Genomic DNA, 27,070 nt, shown 5'->3' on the forward strand with positions numbered 1-27,070 from the left:
GTGTGCACAGTGTCACTCAGAGCTGGGGCGCAGGCAGGGCTGAGCCCAGCCCAGCCTGGCTTTCTGGTTGTTGACAGAGGGTGCGTGGGCAGGACATCTGCCCCAAGTTGCTGGGTGGTTTCCACGCTTCCCTGTCCTGTCCAGTTCCAGATGCCCTCTCTGCTCCTATCCATCCGCAGGTGACAGTGCCCAGGAGGAGTGTGAGCAGACTGTGGCGAAAGCAGCCTTTTACTCCTCCTCACCTCAGCTCCACAGCCTTCTCCTCCCTGCCTTTTTCTCTCTTTGTTCTTCCGCTTTCCCCCAGCTCACCTTTCCAGGATGCCCTGCCCCTGCTTTTCTGACTGCAGTGTCTCTGGGGCAGGCTGGAGGAGCCCACAGGGAGAGGCAAGGAACCTGCCAACGCTTCCAGGCGCTGCCCTTCTGTCCCACTGTTGGGGGCTGCCAGGAGGACAGCTGGTACCCTCAGCTGTACAAAGCAGCCCAAGATACTTAGCAGAGAGTCTGTCATCTTGTGCCTGAGGGTGAATGTGAGGAGAGTGAAGGGGAGGGAATACCTCTCCCACTGTGCACTGCTTAGAAAGAAACACGGTTTGTTATGATGCCAGAGCGTTAACCATGTTATTGCTTAATTTGCCTTGTGGGCCTCTTGCATGGCTTACATCATAGCATTTCAGCTCAGACCCATATGTTATCAGCTGCTAAAAGGACTAATCTGAAAAATATCTGACACTGTATGTAACTCTCCTAGCTGCTGAAATATTTTGCACAGATTCACTGTGCTTCTGTTAACACTCTCTTAGATGCCCGTAAAAATGCATTAAAAAGACACAAGCAGATAGATGCTTTTGTACCTCTGAAACCAAAGATCACACCCAGTTTTGGGACAGCTCTCATCTTGAAAGAAGAAATTAAAGATAGGTTTTCCGAAGAATAAGAACAGGCAAAAATTTCCTTTGCAACTCTAGTTCAGATTTGTCTCCTTCACCTATTTGATCACATACTCCGTCTGATAGTCTGGGCTGCACAAAATGTGCAGTGTTTGATTGATGCCTTGCATGCAAGCACAAGTCCTTCAGTGTGCAAGGCATTCACAGCTGATCCCAAAGGCAGGTAAAACTGGCTGGAGTTTGTGACCCAGTCAGACTCCACTTCCACTGAGCCTGATGTTGTGGTGGACAAGGCATCTGCATCTTTCTTGTTTCTTTGCCCTTGTGGTTTGTCAACACCACAAGAGACTTTTTGGTCTTTATTTATGGGTTTGTGTCCTCTATCTGGCCAGTACACCTGCATTTTCACTTCTTTACTGTACACTTTTCATCCCAGAGCCCCATTTGGCTGGTGTCACCAGGCTTGCAGGCTGTATTTGTCTCCCAGGCACCAGCTCAGGCCATAAGTGTGATTGATCCAAAGGGTGAGGCTGAATTTAGCCCCCCTGAGGTTAAGAGAAACCCCTCTACTGGCAGTTCTACATAAAATATGGCAGCCTGGGAGACAGATCACGTAGCATTGTCATCTATAAACCTGTCCTGGAAAGGAAGAGAAGTGTAGCTGGCCATAGTCAGTCTGAACAGACTGGGTCTGTTCAAGACTGGAAGGGAATATTCCCATTCATGTGAAGTGCCTCATCCTGAAGTCCCTCAGAGAGAGAGCGAGTATGGGTAGATGCAAAACAGCACAGTGTATGCAGCTGGATAAAGCAGATCCATCCCTCCTTATACCAGGAACAGGAGGGACATCTAACAAGTAATTGCATATTTGAAGAAGAAAATTTAATTCAGCCCTTCCAGCTAGCTCATAGAGGAGATGTCTTGGCCAAAGCTGAGTCAGTGTCCTTAAACCAGTTTTTCTTGCCTGCTATAGAACAGCCTGAGAAAGCTGACGTGACTAAATGGGCTAGCAGTTACTTTCACAGTCTCTCTCCCTCCTTTCAGCATGCCCATTTTTTATGAGACCTTGCAGCAAGCAGAACCTTCGATAATGGTCTAAGGCTAACTGGGTCAAGTCTTTTGTGCAGCCCATGTCTGGGTATGTGTGCTGCCTGCATTTATGCGGTTGGCACCATACCACTTGAAGAATACAGAGAAGAAAACATTTATTACAGCTGGTAACTAGATAAGACTCTGGAGATGTCACAGATTTTTTTTCAAAATCCTTTTAATTTCAAAAATAATCACCTGACACTGTTCAAAGACTGGGTGACCTCCAGACACTGTTTAAAGACCTCCATGCATAAGAGAGAATTAAGGGGCTATAGGGAATTAGTTGCCCTAAAGGACAACTGTGACTACACCCCGGTTTCCCTTTTATTTTGTCCATAACTTCTGGAAACCCTTTCCTATTGCATTCAATTAGCCTTCAGCGCTCTTAATCTGAAATTGACTTTGCCTGTCCCCTACTTGGGCTTTTTCTAATGCATGAATAGTACTGGATAGGATAGATCAGCATTAAAGCGAGACCAGGAATCTGATCAAATTTCTGGCTCACTTTTGCCGCCTACAGCAACACAGTCTACACATCCAGAAAATGATTTTCTGAGAGGCTGCACTTCAAAGCACAAGTTGACTCAAAAATAAGATTAACCTTCTTGACTTTTACCTTGCTTAGGCTATTTCTCACTTCCACAAGTGTCTTTTATTTCTCTTCCAATTGCACAGAAACCAGAAAGTAACTCAGCACCATCAACTAAAAAAAAAGCCAGGTGATGCATTTCCACATGATTAAACCCTTTATGTTTTCTTTTTCTAAGTGCAGTTTCAAATGACAAAATTTTAGAATTACAGGTATGTCTTTAATAGACTTTTTAATCAAAAAGTTATAACAGTTAGGGAACAAGGGACTTTTGGCTCCATTTGGTGCAGAATAAAGTAGGGAGTCAATAGAACGCCAGTGCTATAGGGTAGCCTCCCCATCTTGTGACCTCTCATGGGTCAGATTGTTAACAAAGATACAGATTTTAGTAATTATAGCTGTGACAACTATTATTGGACATAAATGTTGCTGGGCACCTTCTTGTGAGAAGGGACTGCTTCAATACCTTGGCAGACACAGGAAATGTAGGCTGTTAACTGGGAAAACAACAGAAACAGACAAGAGGCAAGATGGGCCACTGAAGAACCTGCCTATCTTGGTCCATCTTCACCTTTCACAGTGCCTGTCCCTGAAATACACAAGTCCTGTTCAGGTGGAGCACTCCTTTCCTTGTGGCTAGTATTAAGAGGTCTTCTCCAGCAGTATACACCGATTTGTTTTCCCCCTGTGAATAGCTGTAGTGAGATGACGGTCTGTGAGCGCCTAGCTGAGCCTCTGGGCTGAGGCATGGTAGGTCCTACAGACAGGGGCAACTGAAGAAGCAACAAAACTGGCAATGCCAAAATGCAACCTGGTAATTAGTGGCAAGCCTTGCAAGGAGTCCACAGCATACCTCAGACAAACCCAGCTTACTAACCCCCGTGGTCCTGTGGGGCAGTGAGAAAACATTACCCGATCTGCCACTAACCTCTGCAGAAACAAAATTCTCAGTTCTCTGCAAGTGAAAAGCTGCGTCAGCTGGATGAAGCGTGGCAAGACCGAAACATTCTCATTATGGGAAGGTGCCCTGGCTGCAGTCACCCAAGATTTATGCTGTGATCTTTGAGAAGAAGAATGAGATGGATGAAAGACCAACAAACAAAACTTTGTTCCCATTTGGGTGTAAAAACCAGAGTTTTGTTTTCTAGCCATTTGTGGTTTTGCTGTGTGAGGCCAGGGTAGAATTAGGTACATGGTAACCAGGACAAACACCAGACTGAGGATTAGGCTCAGCACTTATGTACTGTTTTGGAAGTCAGGTGTGTTTCTGCTCAGAAGTGTGGAAAAGTCAGAGCAGCAAGGATAGAAAAATGTTCTAATGAGCATAATTCAAACATCACACAGGCCTGCTAATTGGCACAGTGTCTGGGATTTGTTAGCAGATGACAATATTAATGCTCCAGCCAATTAGTTAAATCACCCTTCCTCCATCCTCAGAGTAAATAAGGAAAAGCTTCAGTTTCTGGAAGCATACTTCTGGTAGTTGCAGAAATCCAGTGTCATTTTCTTTCTGCCGGGGAGGGTCTCAGCTTGCCAGAAAGCAAGCAGACCTCTCCTCACTGTATGGCAGATTCCTTTGCTGACTGAATGGCACCACTTGCTTCATGTTTATTTTCCTCCAGTCCTGCTCACACAGGGGTAACTTCTGTGGGCTGTTTCTAGCCACTGAGCACAGTTGTTTGCAATGGAGAAGCAAGTGCTGTCTCTTCTTCGGTGACAGTCTGCAACCTTATGGAGCTGGATGATTCAGTGGTTCCATTAGTTTCCTTCTTCCTTTTAGTACGTGCTCTTGATGACGAGGCAGGTGTTCCTGTTAACTTAGGAGACACAAGAAAGATGACTGCTGTGCACAGCTTCTCTAGGATAAGCTTTCTATGAACTATTCAAAGTGCTTGTCCTGTCCCTGGCCATTGCACTCTGGCTGCGGCATGTAGGTGTCAGGGTAGCGGGGACCACACATGGCATCAAAGCAGAGCTGCAACTCCCAGCTATTCAGCCCAAAGGCTTGTGTTACTGTCCCTAACAGGGATGGGGCATGCCTAAGCATTATAGCTATAATAAATTCTTGCTCCCTTTCATTTAGCAACAAATTTATGCCTCTCCTTTCCAGTTACGCACACTTAACTGTTCCTGTCTCCTCTCCCCAAAGGTCTTAAATACTCACTGCTGGTCAACTTCTTGCCCTATTCCACATGGAGATGGCCAAGGAGACATGTTAGGCAGTCCATAGGAAATGGGAGCAGCAGAGACATGCTCTTTGCTTCTCATCTTTGAAGCTGATTGTGATGTTTCATATGCACCCTAAAAGTAATTTTCTGAGCACCAGCAATCATGGTAGAAGACCAAACCATTCTACTGAGCACTCCAAACAGCTTTGTTGTGTTTCAGCTGCCAGAAGGGGCCTGGAGATATTTTTCTCTCTTTTTCTATTAATGGCATCAGTCTCAGATGCATTTTTGGCCCGGGGTCCTTCTGAGAACTGGGGCATTGCATGGGATTGGTATTTCATACTCCAAACATATGCTACTTGCAGCTGAAAATTCTTGCAAATTAGCTGAAAGCCCGGAAGTATGTTAGTAGTAAAAAACTTCAGCTGTAACAGTGTTATGTACAATACAGCCCTATGACATTATTACTGTCATTTACATTAATAGCATTAGCAATCCTAGTTTTAATCCCAGTCATTGCATTACTGATTACTATTAACAAGGCAGTTATTCATGCCATTGCCAAACCTTTGCAGCTTTGTGAATGAAGGCAGAAACCTTTGTTATCTTTTGAGAAGCTGCAGAGTACTCATCTGCACAACCAAACTATGATGGTACTGAGGCTAATCAGCACATGCAAATAAGGGCTACAATTGTTGTAAAAGGTTTTCTCTTCCAGGGCAAGTCATTAGTCTTCAAAGACCAATAAAAGCAGAAAAGTTTCTCCTGGGAAGGGTAGGGGTGAACGCTCTGTGCATTTAACCCAGTTATCTTCTTTTCTGTGTTAAAAGGTAGCAACCTTTTCTGTGGGGAGGCACAAAAACATAAATAATTCATTAATACGATTCTTTCCCCAACTACTTCAGAGCTTTTGCACTTCCCCAAGCCTCTCCTACCTCAGGCATTTCTCCTGTTTAATGCAATAGTGGAAAAGGCTGTTCCAGAGAGGTGGGATTCAGCATACATGACACGGGTAATTTTGTACTTGCACTGCATGAATCAGATACCCTGGAGACACAGATAGTGGGTAATTTACTAGTCTGAGTATAAGAATGGGAGCTAGGACCACCATGTTTCAGCAATTCCTGGAAATGTCAGCTGCTGAACACCTTCCCACTGGTAGATCAATGGTAACTACCACAGCAGAGAGCTTGATCTGCACTTCAAAATCTTTACAGAAGCCTAGCTAAGTAGTCGTGTGGGCAGTGGATGCTCAGTTCTCTGCTGTCACTGCTACTTTGCTCTCAGCAGTAAAGGGGATATCGTCTTTTCTTAGAGGGATTCCAGCTTGCAAAGTCTTGGAGACTCTCACAGACAGATCAGACCTTTTAGAGTTATGAGTCCTCTAGGAGTGTTTACCTTTGGATGAATGCAGTTATGTGCTTTAGGCAAAATAAACACCTTGCATGAGCAGTGGATGCATCCAGCAAATTCTTGCCACATGAGTTCAATGTTTATCTACAGGTGGATGGGACAGCCAGTTACAGAACTACAGTCACTGGACAGTCATGTTACTGCTTGGATGTACAAGGATGGCTGTGACCTTGTTGTCTCATCCCCAGCCACCAAGCAATAGTGCCACGTAAACCAGCTGCCTTCTCCTCCTGAAGAGCCTGTGGTGAATCTTCTGCCAGCAACAAGCTGAGGCTTCATGTTGGTAGTAAATGAGAGCCTCCGCTGTTGAAGTGCTGTCTGTGCCCCCAGGCTTTGGAGGTTTCTAACCCAGCCTGCAGGCTGAAAGTTCCTGTTGCACTTCATCATTTCAGCTTCCACCCACCACCCCTCCAAGAAATCAGGGAAAAATTTGCTTTTTGGTGAAAAAGATTGTTAAGATTCTAAGTCATCAGATGCCTCTGTTCTGAAGTAATTCTCACTACCATAGCTGTCATAGCAGAGTATCGACACAATGTCTGGTTTCAGGCCAGCATACAGAAAGCCAAGCTGTGCAAGCTGTGCTTTTGTTTCCTCCTCTTCTGAAAAGCATTGCTGCAATCCTGGGTCTCCTCACTGGCTTCAGGAAGAAAGCCCTGGATAGGTGTCTTCAAGCCAAAGGGCTTCCCTGCCAGCTGGGGAGCACTTAACACCCCTGAAAGCAAGTTGCAGCCAAGAACGGCTGACCTTTGAAGCCTCCACACACGCCTAGGGCATGACGCACTGCAACACACTCAGATGGCCGCCCTATTAGAGCAGTGCTCTGAATACTTTTGGAGCTCCCAGGTCAGCCAGGTCACTGGATGACACTCCTTAACTGCAAGGGGTTTTGAGCTTCTGCTCAGGTCAGCATCACCATATTCCACAGGCAGTATGGCACATTACCCACCACCTCAGTTTGCAATGAGTAATAACTTGATATGGGCTTAGTGGCAAAGCTGTTTATCTTTTACTCCTGAGACAGAACCTCATAGTATCCCCTTTGTTCTGCTTCCTCTTAGAAGCATTTTCTATTTCCTTAAACCTGAAAAATGTGATGCATGCATGTAGGAAGGGGTAGGAAACAAAAAACCAGCCCTTATAGATCTTCAACGAAAAATATTTCCAAAGAACTTCCTGGAACTATGTGCTGACATTGATGATATGATCCTGGTGAAATACAAAAGAAGGAGCAGCAAGTGTGCTGTTCTCCTGCAGCTGAGAACCTATTACAGTCACCTAGGGACCAAGCTGAGAGCTGTTGTTCTGTTGCTGAGCCAGTAGAGCACTTGTCAGTCAAGTGAAGTGGTAAGGCAGCAAGTGGAGTTTACTAAGAATACCATGATTGCCAAATCTGAAGTCCTAGGATGGCTAATTATGGGAGGCACAGAAATATTCAGATAGATTCTGAACTACATGGGGCATTCAAATAGTGGAAATAGCTGAGGGTAGAATTACCATGAAGACAATCCTGTTACCTGGACTTCAGGTTACCTGTGCTTCTGATCTGTTACTTGGACTTCAGTAACCACAATTTCCTTTTTGGATTTGGTAAAGCTGGCTGTAACAGGCCATGTAAGTCCTATTTGGAGGAAGCTGGCACTTAGAAATGAAAGTAATAGGGACTAAAGTGTAAGAGTTCATTTCTGTTATTTCATTGATATGACCCAGAATGCATGATTTAGTACCATGACAACTGAACTGCTTATTATAAAACAGACACAAGGTAGCTGTGGCCTGCCAGTTCTTATTTGGAGTTTTATTACATTGAGCTTTATTTCATAATTATTATCCATCAGATAAATATTGCATGTTTTAGTTGAATATGGTAGGATGGTGCTTGTAGATGCTAAGATGCCAGAATTAGAGGGGTTTTTTTCTAATTATTAAAATGGTTCATGTATTACTAGGATGGTATTACTTTGTTTTCTAGAGCTTTTACTAGGGGATGATTGTAGAACTGTATGCTAATTTCCAGGTTCCTATATTTATACTATAGCCATTAATTCCTATAGGTCTGGATTACTGCTTTCACAGCCCTAGTAATTCCTATTGATTTTTCCAGAAATGGCACTGAGTGTCCTCATATACATTCAGAAGATTACTGTCTGTTACTGTGGAAGATCTGACTCACCGCACCGTCAGCTTTGGGACCTTTACGGTGCAAAGGTAGAGCACAAGATGGGATCTTCCTGGGAGCCAGAACTCAGGATAAGAGTTGCTCTTTGGACATTTTCTCTTTGCCACATATAGAGGGCCCAGACTCATTACTTGGGCATCCTCAGTGACTCTCTTTCTGTTTGGGATCAATCCTTTGTGTCTAGAGTTATTTCAAGGAAATGAGATACACACTGCCATCCTTGACCCTAGTCTGAGTCCCCTCAGTCCTCCACCTTGCCAATGCCTTCTCAGCTGTGGCCCTGTGAAGGCTCCTCTGCAAGCTGTGGTCCAGCCTGTCCAACTAGGGAAGAAAAGGCATTCTCCTTCCATGTGTTCACAGCCATACAGGTCAAATACCACCCTCATTTCTATCTCTCTGCTGTGCAAAAGGTGTTTCCTCTTGGATGCAGGCAATTTTACAGCTGCTGAATGGCCTTGCTGAGGCATTTTCCCTTTTCTGTCACTGAGCTTGCTCTGAACATCAGGAAATCATTACAACAAACTGGGAGACTGTATGTGCGCGTACATGTAGTGAACGCATCACCCAGTTGTCTGCAGTAATGTATAGGGTAAATTAGAATACCTCCCACACAATGTTTGGCTTCTGAAGCTTGGTTCCAAATTGGCCATCACCAGGGTAATGGTTTAATCAGTTGTTAGCAATCACTGTACTCCCTACCAACTGATGAGCATGGAACCTTGTGAATACTCCCTTGCCACCTCCTCTGTTGCTGTCATCAGAAGACCTGGCCTTACTTTGGATGGCTTTTTTGCTTGGTTGCCAGGGTTCCTCTCTCCAAAGTTCCCAGAGCATCGCATCCAGTGCAGGGAAATCTCTTGATATCCCCAATGGGAAGCAACAAAATGGAAACCTCAGTGGCTGCCATTTATGTTGTAAGTACAGCTTCCAGCTAAGGTTGGTGCTAGGTTATGTCCTGGACCTAAAGCCTTAAAGAGTGAGAATTAATTCTGTTCATACTGATGGCTTCATCTCAGGCTCAGACAATCCATGCAATGATTACAAAGTGTGGAGCTCTAAATACCCCTTGGTGGAGAGAGCCATACTGTCCTCAACTCCACTGACGTGGCAGCTTTCCTAGATGTGCATCAGCCTGATCATGTTCCACCTCTTCCTTGCTGGGAGATATGGAACTTCCCTTAAGTACTTGTCTTTCTGGGTGGAAATGAGAGCACTGGGAACATACCAGTGATTTGTGACATTTGGCCTGCCACACTTAGTTTGGAGAGGATGAGGAAAATGAGGAACAATTTTATAATCAGTAGCACTTTTCTAATAAGGACTACTTCGTAATGACCCCAGAAAAAGGTCATAGCATCAGGTAGAAGGAGCATACTGGGATCAAAAATCCCCAGGGATTTGTGTCTTTTTTATGAATGGTGAAATGAGACTTAGCCCTGAAGGGTCCCCAGTGTGGTTGTTAAGGGTCTGTTGTCACTGAAGAAGAGTTCTCAGGCTTATAACCTGAGCACAATCCATGTTGCTTTGCTTGGGCTACACAGGTTAATCATCAGTGACTAGCTGCAATATCTCAAGGCATTTGATATGGTTTTCTTCCCATCAGCTGCAGGTGAGGCAGAAAGAAATAACTTGGAGAATGCGACATCGAAATAATGTGCTCTTAACTGGGTAGAGTTGTCATGCTAAGAGCATACCCAGCTGTGGGCTGCAGAAATGAGAAGGGTTTGCTTGATTTTCCTGTAGTGTTTCCCGAGGCGATCTGCTTCCAGACCTTGTGGAGAAGTGCAGAGGCAGAAGCTTGGCATAGAGACACGATAAGATAAAGACAGCACAGAGGGACAAACAACATTTTTGTAAGGACAGTAATTTGGGGCACACAAGGATGTGTTCCCTAAAGCACTCTAGTCTGTGGCAAATGTGATGTGAGGTCCTTAGACCTGTTGACTCCAAGTGGTTCTTATGGTACTTAATTGCTTCAAAAATCCTCTGCCTTCCTCTCCCATGCAAGACAGGCCAGTGGGGATGCCTGAGGAGGAGACTGGCTTCTCAGAGCAACCCATTCCTTTTTCAACAGCCTGCACTGAAAGGTAAAAGGAGCATCTTCCTTTCCTTGATAGTGCTGTGCAATGGAATGTTGGCTTGGGCTTGCTTTGAGGTGAAAAGGCCCTACCTAACCAAGATATTCAGGTGATGCAAGCTGCCCGAGCACCCACACTCCTGGCTACAGGATCCCTTTACATGTGATGGCAAGACAGGGAAGTTGTCAGAGGGGAACTGAACCTGTCCTGAGGTCTGACTGGCCACCAGGTCTCCACTTTCTCCGTTGAGAATGGGGGAGGGTGACAGAAAACCCATGCGCATCTGTCCCTCCTTTCCCTCTTCCCTTCCTCCCTCCCTTTCTCCATCCCTCCATTCCTCAGTCCCTCCATTTCTCCATCCCTTCTCAGTTTGGTGTCTCATTCAGCACCTATAGGTAGGTGGAAGGAATCTGAGCTACGTTTCCACCAGGCCTGGGAACAAATGCATGCGAAACACATCCAAGGTATCATTGCTGCATTCCTGCCTCCTTTGCTCACTCCTTAGCTGTCCTCCTCTTATTTAGTGTTTGTCATTGGCAAATGACTTTACATACTGGTATATCGTGTAAGGACAGCCAGACCATCTATCTGCCCTTCATGATCTCCAAGAGCAGCAGATAGGTAGAAAAACTTAAGAGCAGGGCAAGTATACATGATATTTCCACCTTATACAACCTCCACATATTTTCAGTTCAGATATTTCCCACATCTTAATGTGGTTTCTGGGGATTTAGGAATTCTCATTGCATTACTGTCTAAGATCTGGACCACCCTTGAACCCATGCAAACTTTTATGATCCCAATGTCTTGCAGCAAGTAGTTCTCCAAGTTCCCTGCACCTCACATGAAGAGCCACTTCTTTATGAATATGGTGCCCAGTAGTTTTGTTTGATAACTCAGTTCATTGTATTGGAAGAGGTATTGAACTGCCAGTCCTTTCCTACCCTCTACAAGATATTTATGTTTCTATAGACCTTTGTGATATCTCCCCTCAGCTGTGCTTTCTTCCATACTAATGAGACCCAACCTACTCAGTGCCCCCTGGAGCTCATTGGCTCCAGATATTTATTCACTCACGTTGCCCTCCAAACCCTTCCTTGTTACACTATTTCTGTTTTGAGACAAGAAGACCAGGGCCACTCATTGTATTTAAGATCTGCAGGAATCATGCAATTATTCAGTGGCATGGTGATGTCATCTAATAATTCCTAGTATCTGATTTGCTTTATTGACTGTTTCTGAGAAGTGACATCACAGCCCTAACACTGTGTCATTTTTAACCCCCCACCTCCCCGCCTTGAGTACTAACGGTCAGGGTAAAGCTAATAAATCTTATTTAAGAAACTAAAAATGTACCTAGGAACAACAGTGTCTGCCAGAGATATCCGTAGGGATGAGTCAGAAAACTCAGTGAACAGTGGCCCACAAAGACAAAACAAGACCTTTACAACAATGTTTGGATCCAGAAAGATGGTAGCTAGTGACCTGACACAGTCTGCTGAGCAGCTGGGCCAGTACAACATATAAAGAATTTAATCCAGCACCTCTTTTACTAAAAATGAATAACAAAACCTTAATAAATCAACAATTACTTATTGCTGTATTTGGGATAATAAATTCTTTAGTTTATCAGTAGCTTGTGGCTTCCATAGCATGTTCTTTGAACAGTTTGCCTTTCAGTTACATCCCCTTTCTCTCCTGAACAATAAATTAGCATTCATTTTTCTTTTAAAGGAAAAGAGGGGAAAAAGAGGATATATTACAATTTTTTTCAAAGCAAAAAGAAAAAAGCAACATATTTTTGACATATATCTTAAAATAATATGAGGATAACTTTCTCCGCATGTTAGATGCATATGCATAAATAATAAAGGGTGTTATGTTATTTACAGTGTTACACAATAAACTAAGAGAGACTCATTTAACACATAATCCATAAAGACAGTAAATAATGAAAACATCCAAGTATGTACAAGTTGTATTTACAATAGAATAGAGAATTATAAATGATGATAATTGGCCATGTTCTTTGTCTGCCCTTCTCTGCAGCATTTCATAGGTGCTTTTTTTGTTTCTTACTAGAAGTAAGATCCAGCTGATGGTAAGTAGCCACACTGCAGGGCCAAGAAGTGTTCAACAGGCTAAGAAATGTGTCCTTTGAGGGGACACAAATTTGCTATCTTGGTTACTCAGGAAACTGCAATGTGTGTGAGGGAAGCAGGGAGATGCAGCTTTGTTTTGGAGGACTGGAGAGAGAAGGAGCTTTCCTGTTTCCCTGATAAAGGCAGTGATTGATCTCTTAAACCTGGGGGTGCTGGGGTGGCTCAAGTTAGAAATAGCTGGGCCAAGAGGAGGGAGTAGGTTTTTCTCTGTTCCATGAGAACCTCTGAAGAGCTATAATGATTTATACCAGCTGAACAGGCAGGCTGTACCAGGTTGTGCACAACATATTCCAGCTACACACCCCTGAAGGAAGCCTTTTATCCTGGAATAATTCCTGTATATGAACACATACACAAGGAAAACTCATGGCTCAAGTTAAATGACATGGAAAGAAACCAGGACAATCTGAACAACTCTGCCACCACTGGAATATTTCCCCCCCTCTTCAAAGTATGTTTCTCCTTGCCACAATTTTCAGTCAAAAGTTGGCAAGGGTTACACAGTGATGGCTCAAAGGTGTTGGGACTGCCTAGCTCAGAGGTCTGGGTAATGAAGCGAATATCCCCAACAGGGGAGCTGGCCTTTCCCGTAGGCACTTGCTGACTTTGCTCCATGCTCCTGCAGTCTCCAGCCTCGTGGCCAGCAGGAGCTGGCTGCAGCTTGCCAGCAGAACCTGTGGCCATACAGACTTGCTAACTTTGGGGGGGTGGACTTGACTGATGTGGAGCACCCTCACAGTGTGCCAAAAGCAAGTCCAGAGATGAGGCGCTGCATCCTGCTCCCACTTCTGTGAGTGCTAAGCCAGAGCAACTCCCATAACTTGCTGTTGCATGAATTGTGCTGTAAGGCTGGGCTCTCCCCAGAGACCTAAGGGCTTAGGCAGCCATATCCCCAATTGTATTTTCTTGTTCTTAGGTCCATGGGAAGTCCCCAGCCTAATTTCATGCTTACCCTATAACACACTACTATATGTACCAGGGGTAGGAGGAGCAGGGACTGCACACCGCTTTGAGTTTGAGGCACTGCAACAGAAGAGGTGTGACATTTTCCCCTAGATCTACACCGAACAAATCTCACATGTATAGCTCCCAAGCATGCAATTGCTCCTTCGTTTTATACTGGCCCTCTATAATAACAGTGTTAGTAGTCAAATAATTTACTCCACTTCAAGGCAAGTTCCCTTTCCTTCCTAATTAATCTGTCTGGGCTATCACAGACATTTCTATTAGAGCTGGCCTTGTGGGTGATCTGTACTGGAGGGGATTACAGAAGACCTGTGTTATAATCTCTATTCTGCCACTAAGATGTGTCATTTTGGGGCAAACCTCTTGTTACTCTGCCATCCTTTGTCTGTCCTGTAAGATCTTTACAGTATCAGAGACCTTACTGAAAGGACACATTTTCAAGTGCCTCTGGAAACTCAAAGGTGCAAATCCTTTGGAAACCGGTGGTCTGCATCAGGAAAGCCCACCTGGCCCTCTATACTACTGAGTTGCAGAGTTACTGGGGAGGTGAATGTTCTGCTGCATGGAATTGCAGATAAATAGGCATGACTAAAGGGATGAAAATGAGGCTGTGGTATCTAGAATTTGCAGGGAGCTTTTGTTTTGGTCTGCAAAGGCAAAGTGTGTTCAAGTACATGCCGGCTAGGGAAAAAATGGCAAAGGGGACTTAAGTCCAGGCAGTACATATTTGACAAACTTTGCCATCTCCCATAAACTTCTCAAATAAGTAGTGCCACCACATAGTCCAAAGCAGTGCTAGTTTCCTAGCCTTTTGCTTCTACAACCAACATCCTAGCATACAACTCTGTCATCATCTTCTTCCTACACTGAAGTTCTTTTGTTCTTTCTCTGCTGAAACTGGTGGTCGGGTAGACTCACCCATGTTCTTACTAATGTGATGTGGTTGATTTATACAGTGAGCAACTCACTGATTTTCATCATCCTGATAAACAGCTTCATTTACTAAACTTTGCTTTCATATCTCAAATCAATAGGACACCTTGTTCAGCAAAACTCTTTAAGCGCATGCTTAACTTTACGCATGCGTTGGAGGCATCAATGGGAGTCTAGCACATGCTGAAGATAACTTTTGCTGGGATTAGCATAAGCATATGCTTGAACAATTTACTGAGTTGGGACTTTAGTTCCTTGGGTTTACATCTCACAAAATTTCCTTGACTTATTTCTCTTCATTTAACTGGGACCAGGATGTGGCCCAAAGGATGAGTGTAGTTTGGCTGAAATTCTTTTTCTCTTGACATGGCTCTTATTTAGAGTCCAGTAATACCTGTAAAACATATGTTCTCATTTTCAGAATCCCCAGAGTCTAGGAAAAACATTTGTTTTCCACATCAGTCCTGAGTCTATGCTGTGCCAACTGAACACACAACAAAAATCAAAAGAAGAGGCAGAGTGACCCTGACTAAACTGATAGGAATTCAGTGCAAAAGAGGCCATTTGCTTCTGTCTGAACGGATGCAATTGCTCCAGCACTGACAGCATCCTTTTTCATTACTAGTCAAATTCTTCAAGACCATCACTGGCTTTATAAACACTGATATCAAATAGCCATGCACACTACAGCTGTAACCCACATGGTATGCTTGCCCTCATAAATGAGCTTTGCATCAGCCTTGCCTCTCTCACCCCAAATAATGGAGTCAATAAAGGCGGGCAGAAGTTAACTCCATACTTCCTCTATGTCCTTCCTACTTGCCTGTATTCTAACCGTTCAGCAAATCACTTCTTCCCTGAAAGTCTTTTCTGTGTCCAAAAGTAACCCATACTCCCACAACAACTCTAACATGGTATTGCTAGAAACTTGTCAGGGTTCTTTCTGAGGAGAAGAAAAGGGAGAGAACTGAGGGGAAAGAGAAGGATAAATCATCTATTAGAACTCAACATAAAAAAATAGGGGTCAAAACTGATTGCACTTTTATTAGTGGCATTTGTTTTCCAGCTAGATCTCTTCCTTGCTAGTTACAGATATCTGCTATTATATTTGCCCCATTAACTTAAACTAATATAATTTTTTCTCTTTTTTCTTTTTTTTTCTTTTTTTTTTTTCTTTTTTTTCCCCCTTTTTTAAATAGAGTATTGGATTCAAAGCCTCAGCTAACCTAAACCCATTTTCTAAGGGATAACTAGAACAACTAATATCTGGAAAATAATGAAATGGCAGCTCCTAGTGATTACAAGCTGACCTCTGATTACTAATATATTTGGTTTAAAATCACAGTATTATTTTCTTTCTATAAGTAACATTATTTAATGCAGGTTGGCTTTTTTTTTTTTTTTTGTTTTGTTTGTTATCCTGCTGTAATTAATAGTAGCATGCTGTTGGATCTACTATTATCCCAGTGCTCAAAGAAGCAAACCTTTTTGGCTGGCAGAGAGCAGACAAAACTCATTTCATATACAGAAAGCAAATAAAACTTCTTATAGAAGAAAAAATTTTTTGTTGTTTTTTCAGCTATTTTTTTCTCTTTTCTGTGTGTGCATGGGTGTGGGTGTGTGGGTGTGTGTGGGTGTGTAGGGTGTAAGTGCCATTAACAGGGCTTTTTGATCTGGGGATTCTACAACAAGCAACCAGAGGGACTTCTGCAATTCTTGCAAATCATACATCCAGTCATTATAATGCAGTGCACAAAAAAGCCAGGACAACTGAGGGCTAGAAGGTTTTGCAAAATACTATGGGACAGCCATCGTTGTAACTGTACAAAACTTGCTCTCAACGTAACATAACATAAAGGCACCATTGATATCTTTCCCCATTTTTGAAATACTGTAAAAAATTGCTACATATGGCACATAACACATTTGTACATACGTATATTTAATTTATAAAAGTTTTTTTTTTCCTCTCCTGTTTTCTATCAGCGGAATTGCTAAAATAAAATAAATTGTTTAATTTAAAGGTGGAATACTTCATTATATAAAATAAAGTTTTACATGTGAATCTATGTGGTTTATGTTTTATACAGCAATAGGGTCTTGGTTAGCTATCACACTGGACAACCTTGCTTGCAACTCTTCTGGTGCAGAGAAGCGATTCGCTGGGCTAGTCCTGCTTTCAGCCAGTCGGTAGGCAGCAGCTGGCTCCAGACTGGTCGCCACGGGGTTCGGTATGCTCAGGAACGGTGTATCCTCGCCTATTCTTTCATCTTCGGTTTCGGTTTCAGAGCTGCTGCTCTCAGAGCTTGTGTCAGAGTCCGCGTCCACTCTGCTGGAAATGTGGCCATTGGGCTTTGTTCTTTTCACCCTCCGGCTGTTGGTGAGTTTCTTTGGAGGCTCCTGTGCTGGTTCATACTCCTGCGTGGTCTCATACTCCTCATCCTCCACTATCCGCAGAGGACTTGGTGGCAGGCTGTTGCTCTCATGGGCGGCATTGTGGTGGAAGGAGTTGAACTGCTGAAGGTGGTGATCATACTTCTCACGTAGCCGTGGTGGGGTCACCAGGAGCAGGGGTCTCTCCTCTTCTATGAAGGGACTCACTGCCACCGAAGGGACAGAGACGGTCAAGCTGGAAGCCGGTGGTGACATTTTGGAGGGATGGGACTTGGGAGAAGTCGGAGTATGGAAATCGACAGGTGACATGCGAGCTGGTGTGGTCATAGCTGAGACATACCTGAAGAAAAGAGATGGTGAAAGGTTGCAAGCACGTGGGTGGTAGTGACATGTGAACACAGCTGCTCACATGGGATGGAAGGGAAAAGGCAGGGATCTCTTAAGATCCCCACCACCCTCACACAGGGCTACCAGGGAAACTTTCCTGTTGCTACTAATCTTATAAAACTTCTGACCTTTGGGACTCTGGGCAAAAACATTTGAGAGCAGGAGGCACATGGCAAACCCCACAGGTCTGTTCACCTCAGAAAAAACATGGAGATGCTGTAAATTATTTGCACAAATAACATAACTTCCTGGAATGAATACAGGAATGGGATCCAGAGATTGGGGCGCTGCCAGAAACAAAATGCATTTGCAAGTATTTTCTCAAAAGGAAAATGGTTGCTGCCCTTCTGGCAAGAGTTTACCAGAACCTGGGGTGCATGCAAACAGACAGGAGGAGAGAAAGGAAGGGAACTAAGGGACAGTCCTCCTGGGGCTTAACCCTCTTCTGGCAACCAAACTGTCTCAGGCTAAAGGGAAAAGCAATGTTTGGACAAAGTCTAGAGCCAGATTCTGCTAATTTTAATTCCTGGGGGTAGTTAGAGGAGGATTTGCAGCACTGCCCCACAGCAACTCTGTGCTGCTCCGCTCCTGGGGTGCTAGTTACCCTGGCTGGCAGGTTTATCTGCAAAAGAAACGTGCAGCATTATCTGTCCTCATATGGCAGCGAATGCTGACAGAGAGGACTGTCTGGCCTAGTGTTCATGACTGCTCTGCAAAATTTGCCTCTATTCCTTTATAAGTTTCTGTGGGAAGGGTAGTGGTCAAAGGTGATTTTTGAAAACAAAGCTCAGATGCCAGTACAGAGCTTGTCCCAAAGGAAGAGGACAAAAAATGTGAGACTATTAGCTGGTTTGAATCAGTGGAGCTCCATGAGATGCTATAAGGTCATCTGGATTTTTGCCAGGTGAGGATCTGACTGAAACTTCTTGAACAAAGCACAGTGCCCAACGTGACATTTTGCATAATTTCACTTTCTTTTGTTCTTATCCTAGGTTCACCTGCCTGAATTTCATCTGTGTCCAAATTTAAAACCTTTCTAAGTGCTGTCTCTTATATAGGCCCTTTCAGACAAGTTATATGGCTATGACTGGTGAAGTTCCTAGTTTTTCATTAGTGATTTATTTTTTTGAGTCTGAAATAACCAAAATAAATCTGAATCCAAGTTTCTTATCCAGTCTATTACTCAGTTGCACATATTGCACTTGATTAAAACAGAGTTATTGGACAAAAAATAAACCAGGACAGAACCTGAACTGATGTGTAGTAGTGATGGGTTTCAGCAGAGGCATATTGATTTACACCAACTGAAGAACAGGAGAAAGAAAAGCAAAACTGGAGTTGTGCATTTGAATTAATCAAGTTGGCTGCCAGTGAGAGCAGACGGCAATTAATAGGTTTTTGCATTGGATGAATTAAGTAATTCTTTATTTTTCATTCCATGAGCTAGCTTTTCATCCCTTTCACATTTTTAAATAGGCATTGTCCGAAAAACTGAAGCCTTTCTACTTCCTCAGCTGGTACTATGTTGGACGTACATCTTGACACACTGGATTTTAGCTAAACTGATTCAGTTAATACACTAAATTAGTTAAAGGTGTTCAGTGTACTGTGCACGCTTACATCAGTGTCAAGTTACTTATACTGGGGTGTTGTGGATTTACACATTTCTGGTATATTTTTCCACACTGTAATGGGGCAGTGCTAATAAGCTGGTGTCTACAAGCTGAGGCACAGGTACTGAAAACATGCAGCTCTAGCCCCTACCAAAAGGAAGGTTAAAAGGTGATAGATTTAACCAGCTTCATAGGCAGCAAGAAGTAAACCACGCTGGTTCAGTGCAGGAGATCAGAATGTATCCATAGCCATCCAACAAGCATTAACTAGTTACACACTACCAACTTATTCATATAGTTCAGCCTTTTACGCAGAGATGGTGTTTTTTGATCTTCTCTCCTGTAAGATGGCTGAGATCTTTCTAAAATATAGGTGCTTGGGTCTTCTGCTTGTGTAAACGTGTGTCAGGGCATGGGATCCAACAATGGGATGGGGTAATGCAAAAGAACCCCTTGTAATGTCTATTCTATTTAATTTCAAAATTGTGAAGTAACTGAGGGACTGGAGGGTAGAGGGAGCACAGCACTGATCTACCAATTCACAGCACAGTGACATTTGATGGCTTCTATACATTCCTTTGTGTTTCAGAGTAATTTTTAGTTGCAAATAACTCTCATTTTCCCCCTTATATATAAACACATACACCAATCCATCTCAGAAATAATCTGTCATGTATTTCCTGCTTGCTAAAAATAGATGCGGTCAAATTTAATGCCCAGAGAACTGTCTTCTGCATTTCAAATTCACAGTTGTTTCAGGCACAGGCTAGGCCATCAATGCCTGATGATTATCACAGAAATGTTGCTGCTTTTCACCTATAGCCTAATCTTCAAGAAACACAGTAATTGATGAAATGCCTTCTTTCTTCTCACTGAAAAGGTATATATGCTCCTTTTCCACCCTCTAAAATCTAAACACCTCATATCAGAATGATGCTCCAGATGCGCAGGCAATGGAGGAAGACAGCACAAATGACCTTTGCTCCTCATATGAAGATGCCCAAATATATTAAGCTGTAATATTCACCATTAGTGGGCATGTGGCTGTGTTTCCCATACATCTCCCAGGCAGAAGGCAAGGTGGTATTTACTGCTCTAGGTCCTGATCCAGCAACATACTTAAGCATGTGCTAAGCTCTACCCATGTGTGTAATCTCACTGATTTTGATGGAGCTACTTTCATGATTGAAAGTTAATCTTATTGAAGTGCTTTGCTGGATTGGGGCCATGACTGTTTATGTCACGTGAGCCACATATCTTGAAATTAAATTCTATGATAAATAACAGATAACTTTATTATAGGGAGAGAGCCAGTCTGCTATCTTTAGTGGTCCTACAGGCCTTATTCAGAGACCTGTCAGCTGTGGTGCCTTATTCCACTGCAAAGCCATTATTTGTGTAGCAGAGGGAGGACCACAGGAATGGCTTTTGCTGAACTTGCACATTCATTTTTCTGAAAACTACAATTTGTCTCCTACACAATTCAGTCTCCTTGGGGATTGTCTAACTGCATTTTCAACATCATGGACATCCCACAAGATCAAATCCCTTGTGATTTCACAGTGCTCAGGGAACTGGTCCAGTAACCCTTTGTTTTCCTTTTCTTCTGCCTCTGATTGTTGGGAGCAAAGCTCTCTTTACGTGTCTTATTTCTTCTCAGTCTTGCTTTTGCTAGTCTGGGGCCATCCAGTGCTTTTGAGATAAAATCCTAGCCTAAAGATTAGAAGAGTTTTTCAGTAAAAGTTTTCCTGTAACTAATGTACTTCAAGGCAGGCCTTAGGTACTGATGAACCAGCCCTTTCAGAGAAAAAATTACTTTGCTGGAAAACTCCTGGCCATTTTTACTTTTTAAAGTCCTTCTGATTTCATAATGACCTGGGTTCTTCTGGCTTGCACGTTGTGTCCCTTGCTTTTATTTAATAAAGTGACAAGGGGAATTTTTGAAGGAGCTGGAATCTCCCTGAAAGTGGGTGGTGGCAAAATTCCTATACTGCTTGGAGTCCTTAGTGCCCTCCTCCTGTGGATGAATACATTACTTTCTCCCTACCTTTTGTGTCTCACAAATTCCCTCAGTTTTCTCACTTGCTTCTTCAAAGAAACTGATAATTAGTCAAAGATCCATTTTTGCTTTACAATGGAAATTTCAGACAAGTTACTTCAGTAGAGCTTTTCCAAATGTGAACTGCTGGCTATCAGAAATAAATCTAGCAGAGGCAAGAAAGGAAGAAATGCTGTTGGTAGACTTTAAACTGCTTCCAAGTTCTCCATCTTTATGAATGTGGAGATGAATGCTTTATGTGAACAGCTGCACTGTTGTGTTTCATCCTGTGCTCCCAAGCTTTGAAATCATCTGGTAACACCAGAACTTGCCAGCTGAAAGCAATGGGTGGTGTGTCCTACCTTTCACTGTGAGGAGAGTCTCGGTAGGAGTCAGGGGTCTCTCTTGCATGCCGGAGGAAGCTGTTGACTTCCCGTGGCCCACTGATGCCATTCAGGCGGCCCCGTGGTCCTGCTGGGCTGGTGTGCCTGCTGTTCTCCATAGAGGAGCTGACGAGCACTGAGTGGCTTTCGGAGACAATGCTTTCGGTGTGGCCATTACTCCAGCTGTACAGCAGCAACCAGGAAAGGAGAAGAAGGGAGGAGAGCATGAAAAGGTGTTTTGGTGGTAAATGCAGATAAGCAGAAGTTTAGCCAGGGGAAAGGAAGGTTTCTGTTGCCACTCAGGATGTGCAGCATAACCTTTGGGATGGTAAGAGGGGTTGCAGAGTTTTGTGAATTGTATGAATCCACATGCACCAAGATGATTTTGCATGTGTGGATGAGAGGGAAGAAGGGCTTTCCAGTCACCAGGACTGCCACTGATTTAGGAATTTGCATATACTAAGATTCACTGTAACAGTATTGGAATGCCATTCAGTCAATAAAGTTCTTTGTATATTCCCAGAAAGATAATCTAGTTAGGTGACACGACATCAAATATTGTTAGTCTTAAAATGAAAACACTATGAAAGGAGCACAGACTTTTCTGGGTTTGTTTTTTTACACATCTTTACAGATTTGCAACAGTAACAGATCAGATATTACAGGTGTTGTTTCCCTTCCCTCTCCAGTACCTGTGGCTGGGTGTCTGGGTGACTGTCACAGAGTGATGTGTTGTTGAGGTGTAGTGGCTTGTCGAAAATGAGGTCTCTGTTTCTCGCTCGATGACATGCTCGCTAGAGATTATGTTTTTTGAAACGTACTGCTGAAAAAAACCCAGACAAATCTCAAGTTTACAAACTGTAATTCACAGCACATTTGCAGACATAATTTCCAATCTCCCCCCTCCAAGTTGCCGCTTTTTACACATGCTGAAGCACAAACTTTGCCACTTAAATGCAAGCAGAAGCTACACTGATACACTTGAGCACATTCATGTGCATCTCTGCATACATACCCCATCTAAACTCAAAACAGGAGGAAATTAATGAGGAAATTAGCGAAGGTGTGCATCCCAATCAGGCTATAAACAACATACTTATTTAAGAAAGGAATGAGAAGTCCAAATGGATGGAGACCTGGAAAGGTAATCATCGCTTTACTACCAGATACATCAAAAATATTATTCTCTGATGGAGAAGACAGCAGTAGTTAGCAGTAGCAATTGTTCATTGCAGGACAAGAATCTGGGCAGGATATGACTGTTTCCAGTGCCCAGGATACAGCACCTGGGCAGACCTATTCGTCAGGGGGTGATCTGCAGAATGGGTCAAAACCTCCTGAGATGTGTGTGCAGTGCCCAGCCTCTCAGCTTTTGTCTGGAGGTTCCCTCAGTGCTGTCACTGGTAGGACCCTCCATTCTCCTTGCTGGGGAATCCTGTTTTCCCCTTTCTTAATGATCTGACCATGGATTTAGGACTTTTGTGGGGCAATATTGGAAGCTGAGCTCTTCTAAAAAGTTCTCTTGGCCTTAACCAAGGTTAGTGAGAGTGCTGCCATTGACTTAGCAGAGCCAGGGCTCACCCCTGCAATGAGCTGTCATGACTATCTACAGTGATGGTGGAGCAGGAGAGCAGGCATGGCTCGAGGCAGCAGGAAGCTGATATTCCCTGCAGACAGCTGGCTCCCCTGGGAAAGGGAGGAGAGAAGGAAGTGGCTATAGGCAGCACGAGCCCTGGCCTCTAAGGCCAAGGGGCTTGGCCAAGGGGTTAGTTGAAAAGTAACTCTACTCTGAGAAAAAGCTGGTGGATGCTGGTTGAGTATCAGCCCCCACCCTATCTCCCCATACACTGCTACTGTCCCGGTGAGATCTTCATTCAGACTTCTACCCCTGGGTACATAGTGTCACATTCCTGATCTGAGGGGGCTGTCCCTACTCACAAACCATCAGGCCAAGAGGAAGTAGGAAGAGCAAGACATGTGTGTCTGAGAAAACTGATGCCTACAGAACTTAGCCATGCTGTAGAGCCATTAGTATTTTTTTCTGAGGTGTTCTTCTTGCTCTTGGTGTCCCAGATCCACAGGCACAGCTGCAGCACTGCAGCACACCCCAGTAAAATGGCCATCTGCAGAAATGTATCTCATTTTAACGCATGTTTTTTGCAAAGTCCCTAATTGCTTCTGGGTGAAGAAAGCCAAGAGAATTCAGCCACCAGCCTGCGGCACGTGGAAGTTTAAAAGCTGTGAGGTAAGCTTTGCTGTGGCACTGGCAGCCTAGGCTGAAATGCGGGCAATAAAACCTACGTTCACCAGCTGGACGTTATCTGGCGGCGGGTTGGGGTGGTGCGGCCCATTGGCCATGTTCATCACATTGTTCCTTTCCGAGCGCAGGCTCTGCCGAAGGCGGTCGTGCAACTTTTTCCTCTGCTTCCTGTGTACGAAACACGGAAACAATTTTAATAGACAAAGGGAAAGCAGCTGCACCTTTCAGCATGTTGATGATGACTACAGTAATATAACATCACTTTTTCTGCCAGCACTTTCCTCACTGCTGCAAGATCTCAGAGTAACTCTGAAGACCACAGGGCTAATTGCAGCTGGATCTGCGGGGACCTGCAGAAGGGGAAGGATGGGTGGGAACCCTTCCAGGAGTCAGCAGGCCACAGAGGGATGGGAAAAAGTGTGAGGAAGTGGGAAGTAATTTCTAAGCCATGCTCCCTCTCAGGAGAAGTTCTTTTTTGCACTCAGAAGGGAGGGAGGAGAGATTTTAATCCAGCCATCTTGACACTCGTCGCAGCCATGGCCAGATTCCTGGTAGCCCACTGGGTTACACTTCTCCATTTACCACAGGGAGCCAAGGTGACCATGCCTCAGGGCTTGCTTGCAGCTATTGGAAAACACGGTGTGTGCCATGATCTTTGTGATGTGGCAGCTACACAATTTTTTGTGGGGTTTGTTCTCTACCTCAGCAGTGCACCCCAAATACATAAACGTATTAGAAAAGTGAAGTGTGCAGAGGAAGCCCCAGAAGTCCAAAGTAAATGAGTGTGTGAGGTATGCCTGAGCCTGCAGCCATCCTGGCAGCTCTTGCAGGTTTTGTTGCAGCAATATCTGATTAATTCTGGAACCTAATGATTACCAGGTAGATGCCAGAGCTGCTAATGCATTCAGTAGAACCATTCATCAACCACAGATACTAATGGCATAGTCTTTGGCTGACTTGAATGCTTCTGCTGTGCACTGTCCTCAGCTGCTCCTTCCCCAGTTGCTAATCCTTCCAGCTCTCCTCAAAAGAAATTTTCAGGAGATCATTACAAGCTGTCAGTAGCGAAACTTGCAGCATAGGAAAACCTGGTGCTGTGAAGGCCATGCAGAACACACTAAACAGAACACCGAAATAAATAACCAGAGAAAGAGCTATTCAAGTTCAGATTTATTTATCAATGTTCCCCAGTTTTGTCTGATTATCCTGGAGAACTTCCACCATCCTGCCACAGAATCCAGGGAAATGAAGAGAGGATGCAGGCTCCAGCACACTGCAGAGTGTGTATGACCTTGGCTGTGGCAAGAACTAAAATACACACAATTCCCTAAGCTGTATGCAGAAGTGCAGATAGTTTTGGCAGGGCAATACAGTGTAAGATATAAGCATTTTCAATCCCATTTTGAACTCAAGGGGACTGTTCCAAGTTTTCTAAACAGGAGGGGGAGGGAAAACAATAAATATATTGAAGCTTGATAGCCAGGGAAGCTTAAAGACAAAGAAAACATGACTTGACACACTGCATTTTTTTGTGTTTTCTCTGTGCGTATGTGCCTGGATAGTGGAAGATGCTTAATTTATGACACTCCACAGGAATGGTATAAGCAGACAGGGCTGCCCTGGAAATGTTCCTGTCTCTGCAGGACACAGTCCCTGGTCCATGCGGGCTTTGTGCTTGGAAGATAACCAGGCATCATCTTAGGACATGCAGTTGGTTAAGGTGGATGGGGAATGCAGTGCCAGGAGATGCCTGAGCAGCTACCCAAAGACCTGCCCTGGGCTGAGAAGCAACGCAGACAAGGGTTTAACTGGATTTCACAGCACTCCTTCATGAGATCTTGGAGACCTTGGAATGTGAGTACAGCCCAGGTCCCCTGACATGGTAGAAAAAGTAGGTTCTAGAGGGAGTTTGAGTTCATCATCTACGGGTCTGAGATCCCAGCACATATGGCCTGGGAATCTGACCCGAGGAAACCGCATTACTTCCCACCTTCAGAGAACAATGTATTTGCATTTTGCATGCTTCCATATGTGCCATTTGTCCTCTAGTATAAAAAAAAGAAATTGCTCCAGGAAACTAAGAAGGAAGAATAATGGAAAAGCTATTGTGTACTTCACTTATTCTGAGAAGGCTTTCCCTTAATGTATATGACTTGCAAATAAAGCACCTCTGAATTGAAACTCCATGTCAGAAGATACTGCCTTAACATTTGACAGCAGTACCTCTTGCAAGGAAACCAACAAAATCCAAGCCATTACACTTTATTTAGTGTGTTCTCCTAACACCGTTCCAGGATTTCCCCTTGTTTCTGTTTCTTTCCCTGTTAGGAGGAACGAGCATGTGGGGAACCTCTCACAGATAGCAGTCTGGCATCACTGCTGCGTTTGGAGGGCCATGAACTGGCAGCTCACTTTCACTCTCATCAGCTGTGTTTGAAAACATTTCACTTTTGGCTGGCAGCAATCAGTGATGTCTGGGACAAACCATGACAAAGCATCCAGACCTCTAATGAATTCTGTGGGCTCTTTATATAGAAAATGTTACTTCAGGACACTGAGTAAAGGTATGATGAAATTCATGGGGATGTCTTGGCTGATATTGATGAACTTTGGACCAGGAAAAATATTGTTTAGCTGCCCTGGAATGCCAGTTGTCATTTCTAAAAGCAGTAATCGGTCTGATTCTTTATTACTCATTCAGTCGTTCCTCACCGCCCACTGGCACAAACTTGTGGGTGTGAGCAGAATGTTTGTGTGGCTGGACTCTCATCAAGGGGGGCAAATGATTCCCCACTCCCTTTTTAACACATCCATTATTGTTGGGGCTAACAAGAAAACCAACAACCCAACTGTCAATCAGGCACTGCAACAGTAAATCAGCTTTATGCAGATGTGGAAGTTTTATGATAAGGGTTTTCTGTGTTTTGGTGGGGAGATTTATAAAGCCAGTCAGAAGTTTTGGCAGCACAAATCCTGCTGACGTTCACTGTAATTTATGGTCCAGGGTGCCTCATGTGTGTTTCAGAGTCACCCCCAGTAATTTACAGAGATTCACAGAATGCATTTAAGTGCCTACTTTTGCATTGGGAGCACTTTCATGTTCGGTTCTTTGGCCTTTGGTATTTAGTAACTTGTAGCACCATTAATCTTGCCTCAAGTAAAAACAAACCAGTCTGATATGTAAAATTTACTGCTGGAGAGCAACATGACTCTAGTGTTGGGGTTTGTTCCTTTCCAGCTAGGGAAACCAGCTGGAATCGGTGATAAACAGAGTTGCAAGTCAGTGAAATTTGCTCGAGTCACTTTTGAGGGGTAAGAAACCTTTCAGATACCTGTCTTATTTTTTGCACTGCTGATGGACATGGAGACCTGCACCCATCTGGCTTGGACCAGAGCACCCTGGCCACAGGTCTGTCTCTTCAGTTCAGCTCTGGAGAAACCCAAATACAACCTTACGCTCAGAGGAGTAGAAGCTACAGTCAACTGGGAAGGCCCTGACCAACAACCACAGATATAAAAAAGAAAAGTTTA

General features: G+C 43.9%; 1 protein-coding gene across 3 annotated transcripts in view; it reads right to left on the reverse strand.

Annotated features, from left to right (window-relative positions):
- Positions 1 to 11,976: 11,976 nt before the first annotated feature.
- Positions 11,977 to 27,070, reverse strand: part of NRG1 (neuregulin 1) — a 306,774-nt gene continuing 291,680 nt past the window's right edge. For all 3 annotated transcript variants that reach the window (XM_056325700.1, XM_056325699.1, XM_056325701.1), the window contains 4 exons: positions 23,581 to 23,707; positions 21,972 to 22,102; positions 21,259 to 21,462; positions 11,977 to 17,198 (listed from right to left, as the gene is read on the reverse strand). In XM_056325700.1, the coding sequence (XP_056181675.1) occupies positions 16,547 to 17,198; positions 21,259 to 21,462; positions 21,972 to 22,102; positions 23,581 to 23,707 (1,114 nt within the window). In that variant the 3' untranslated portion in view covers positions 11,977 to 16,546. The remainder of the gene's footprint in view (positions 17,199 to 21,258; positions 21,463 to 21,971; positions 22,103 to 23,580; positions 23,708 to 27,070) is intronic.

Source organism: Falco biarmicus, chromosome Z, assembly GCF_023638135.1.
Source record: "Falco biarmicus isolate bFalBia1 chromosome Z, bFalBia1.pri, whole genome shotgun sequence".
Taxonomy (NCBI): domain Eukaryota; kingdom Metazoa; phylum Chordata; class Aves; order Falconiformes; family Falconidae; genus Falco; species Falco biarmicus.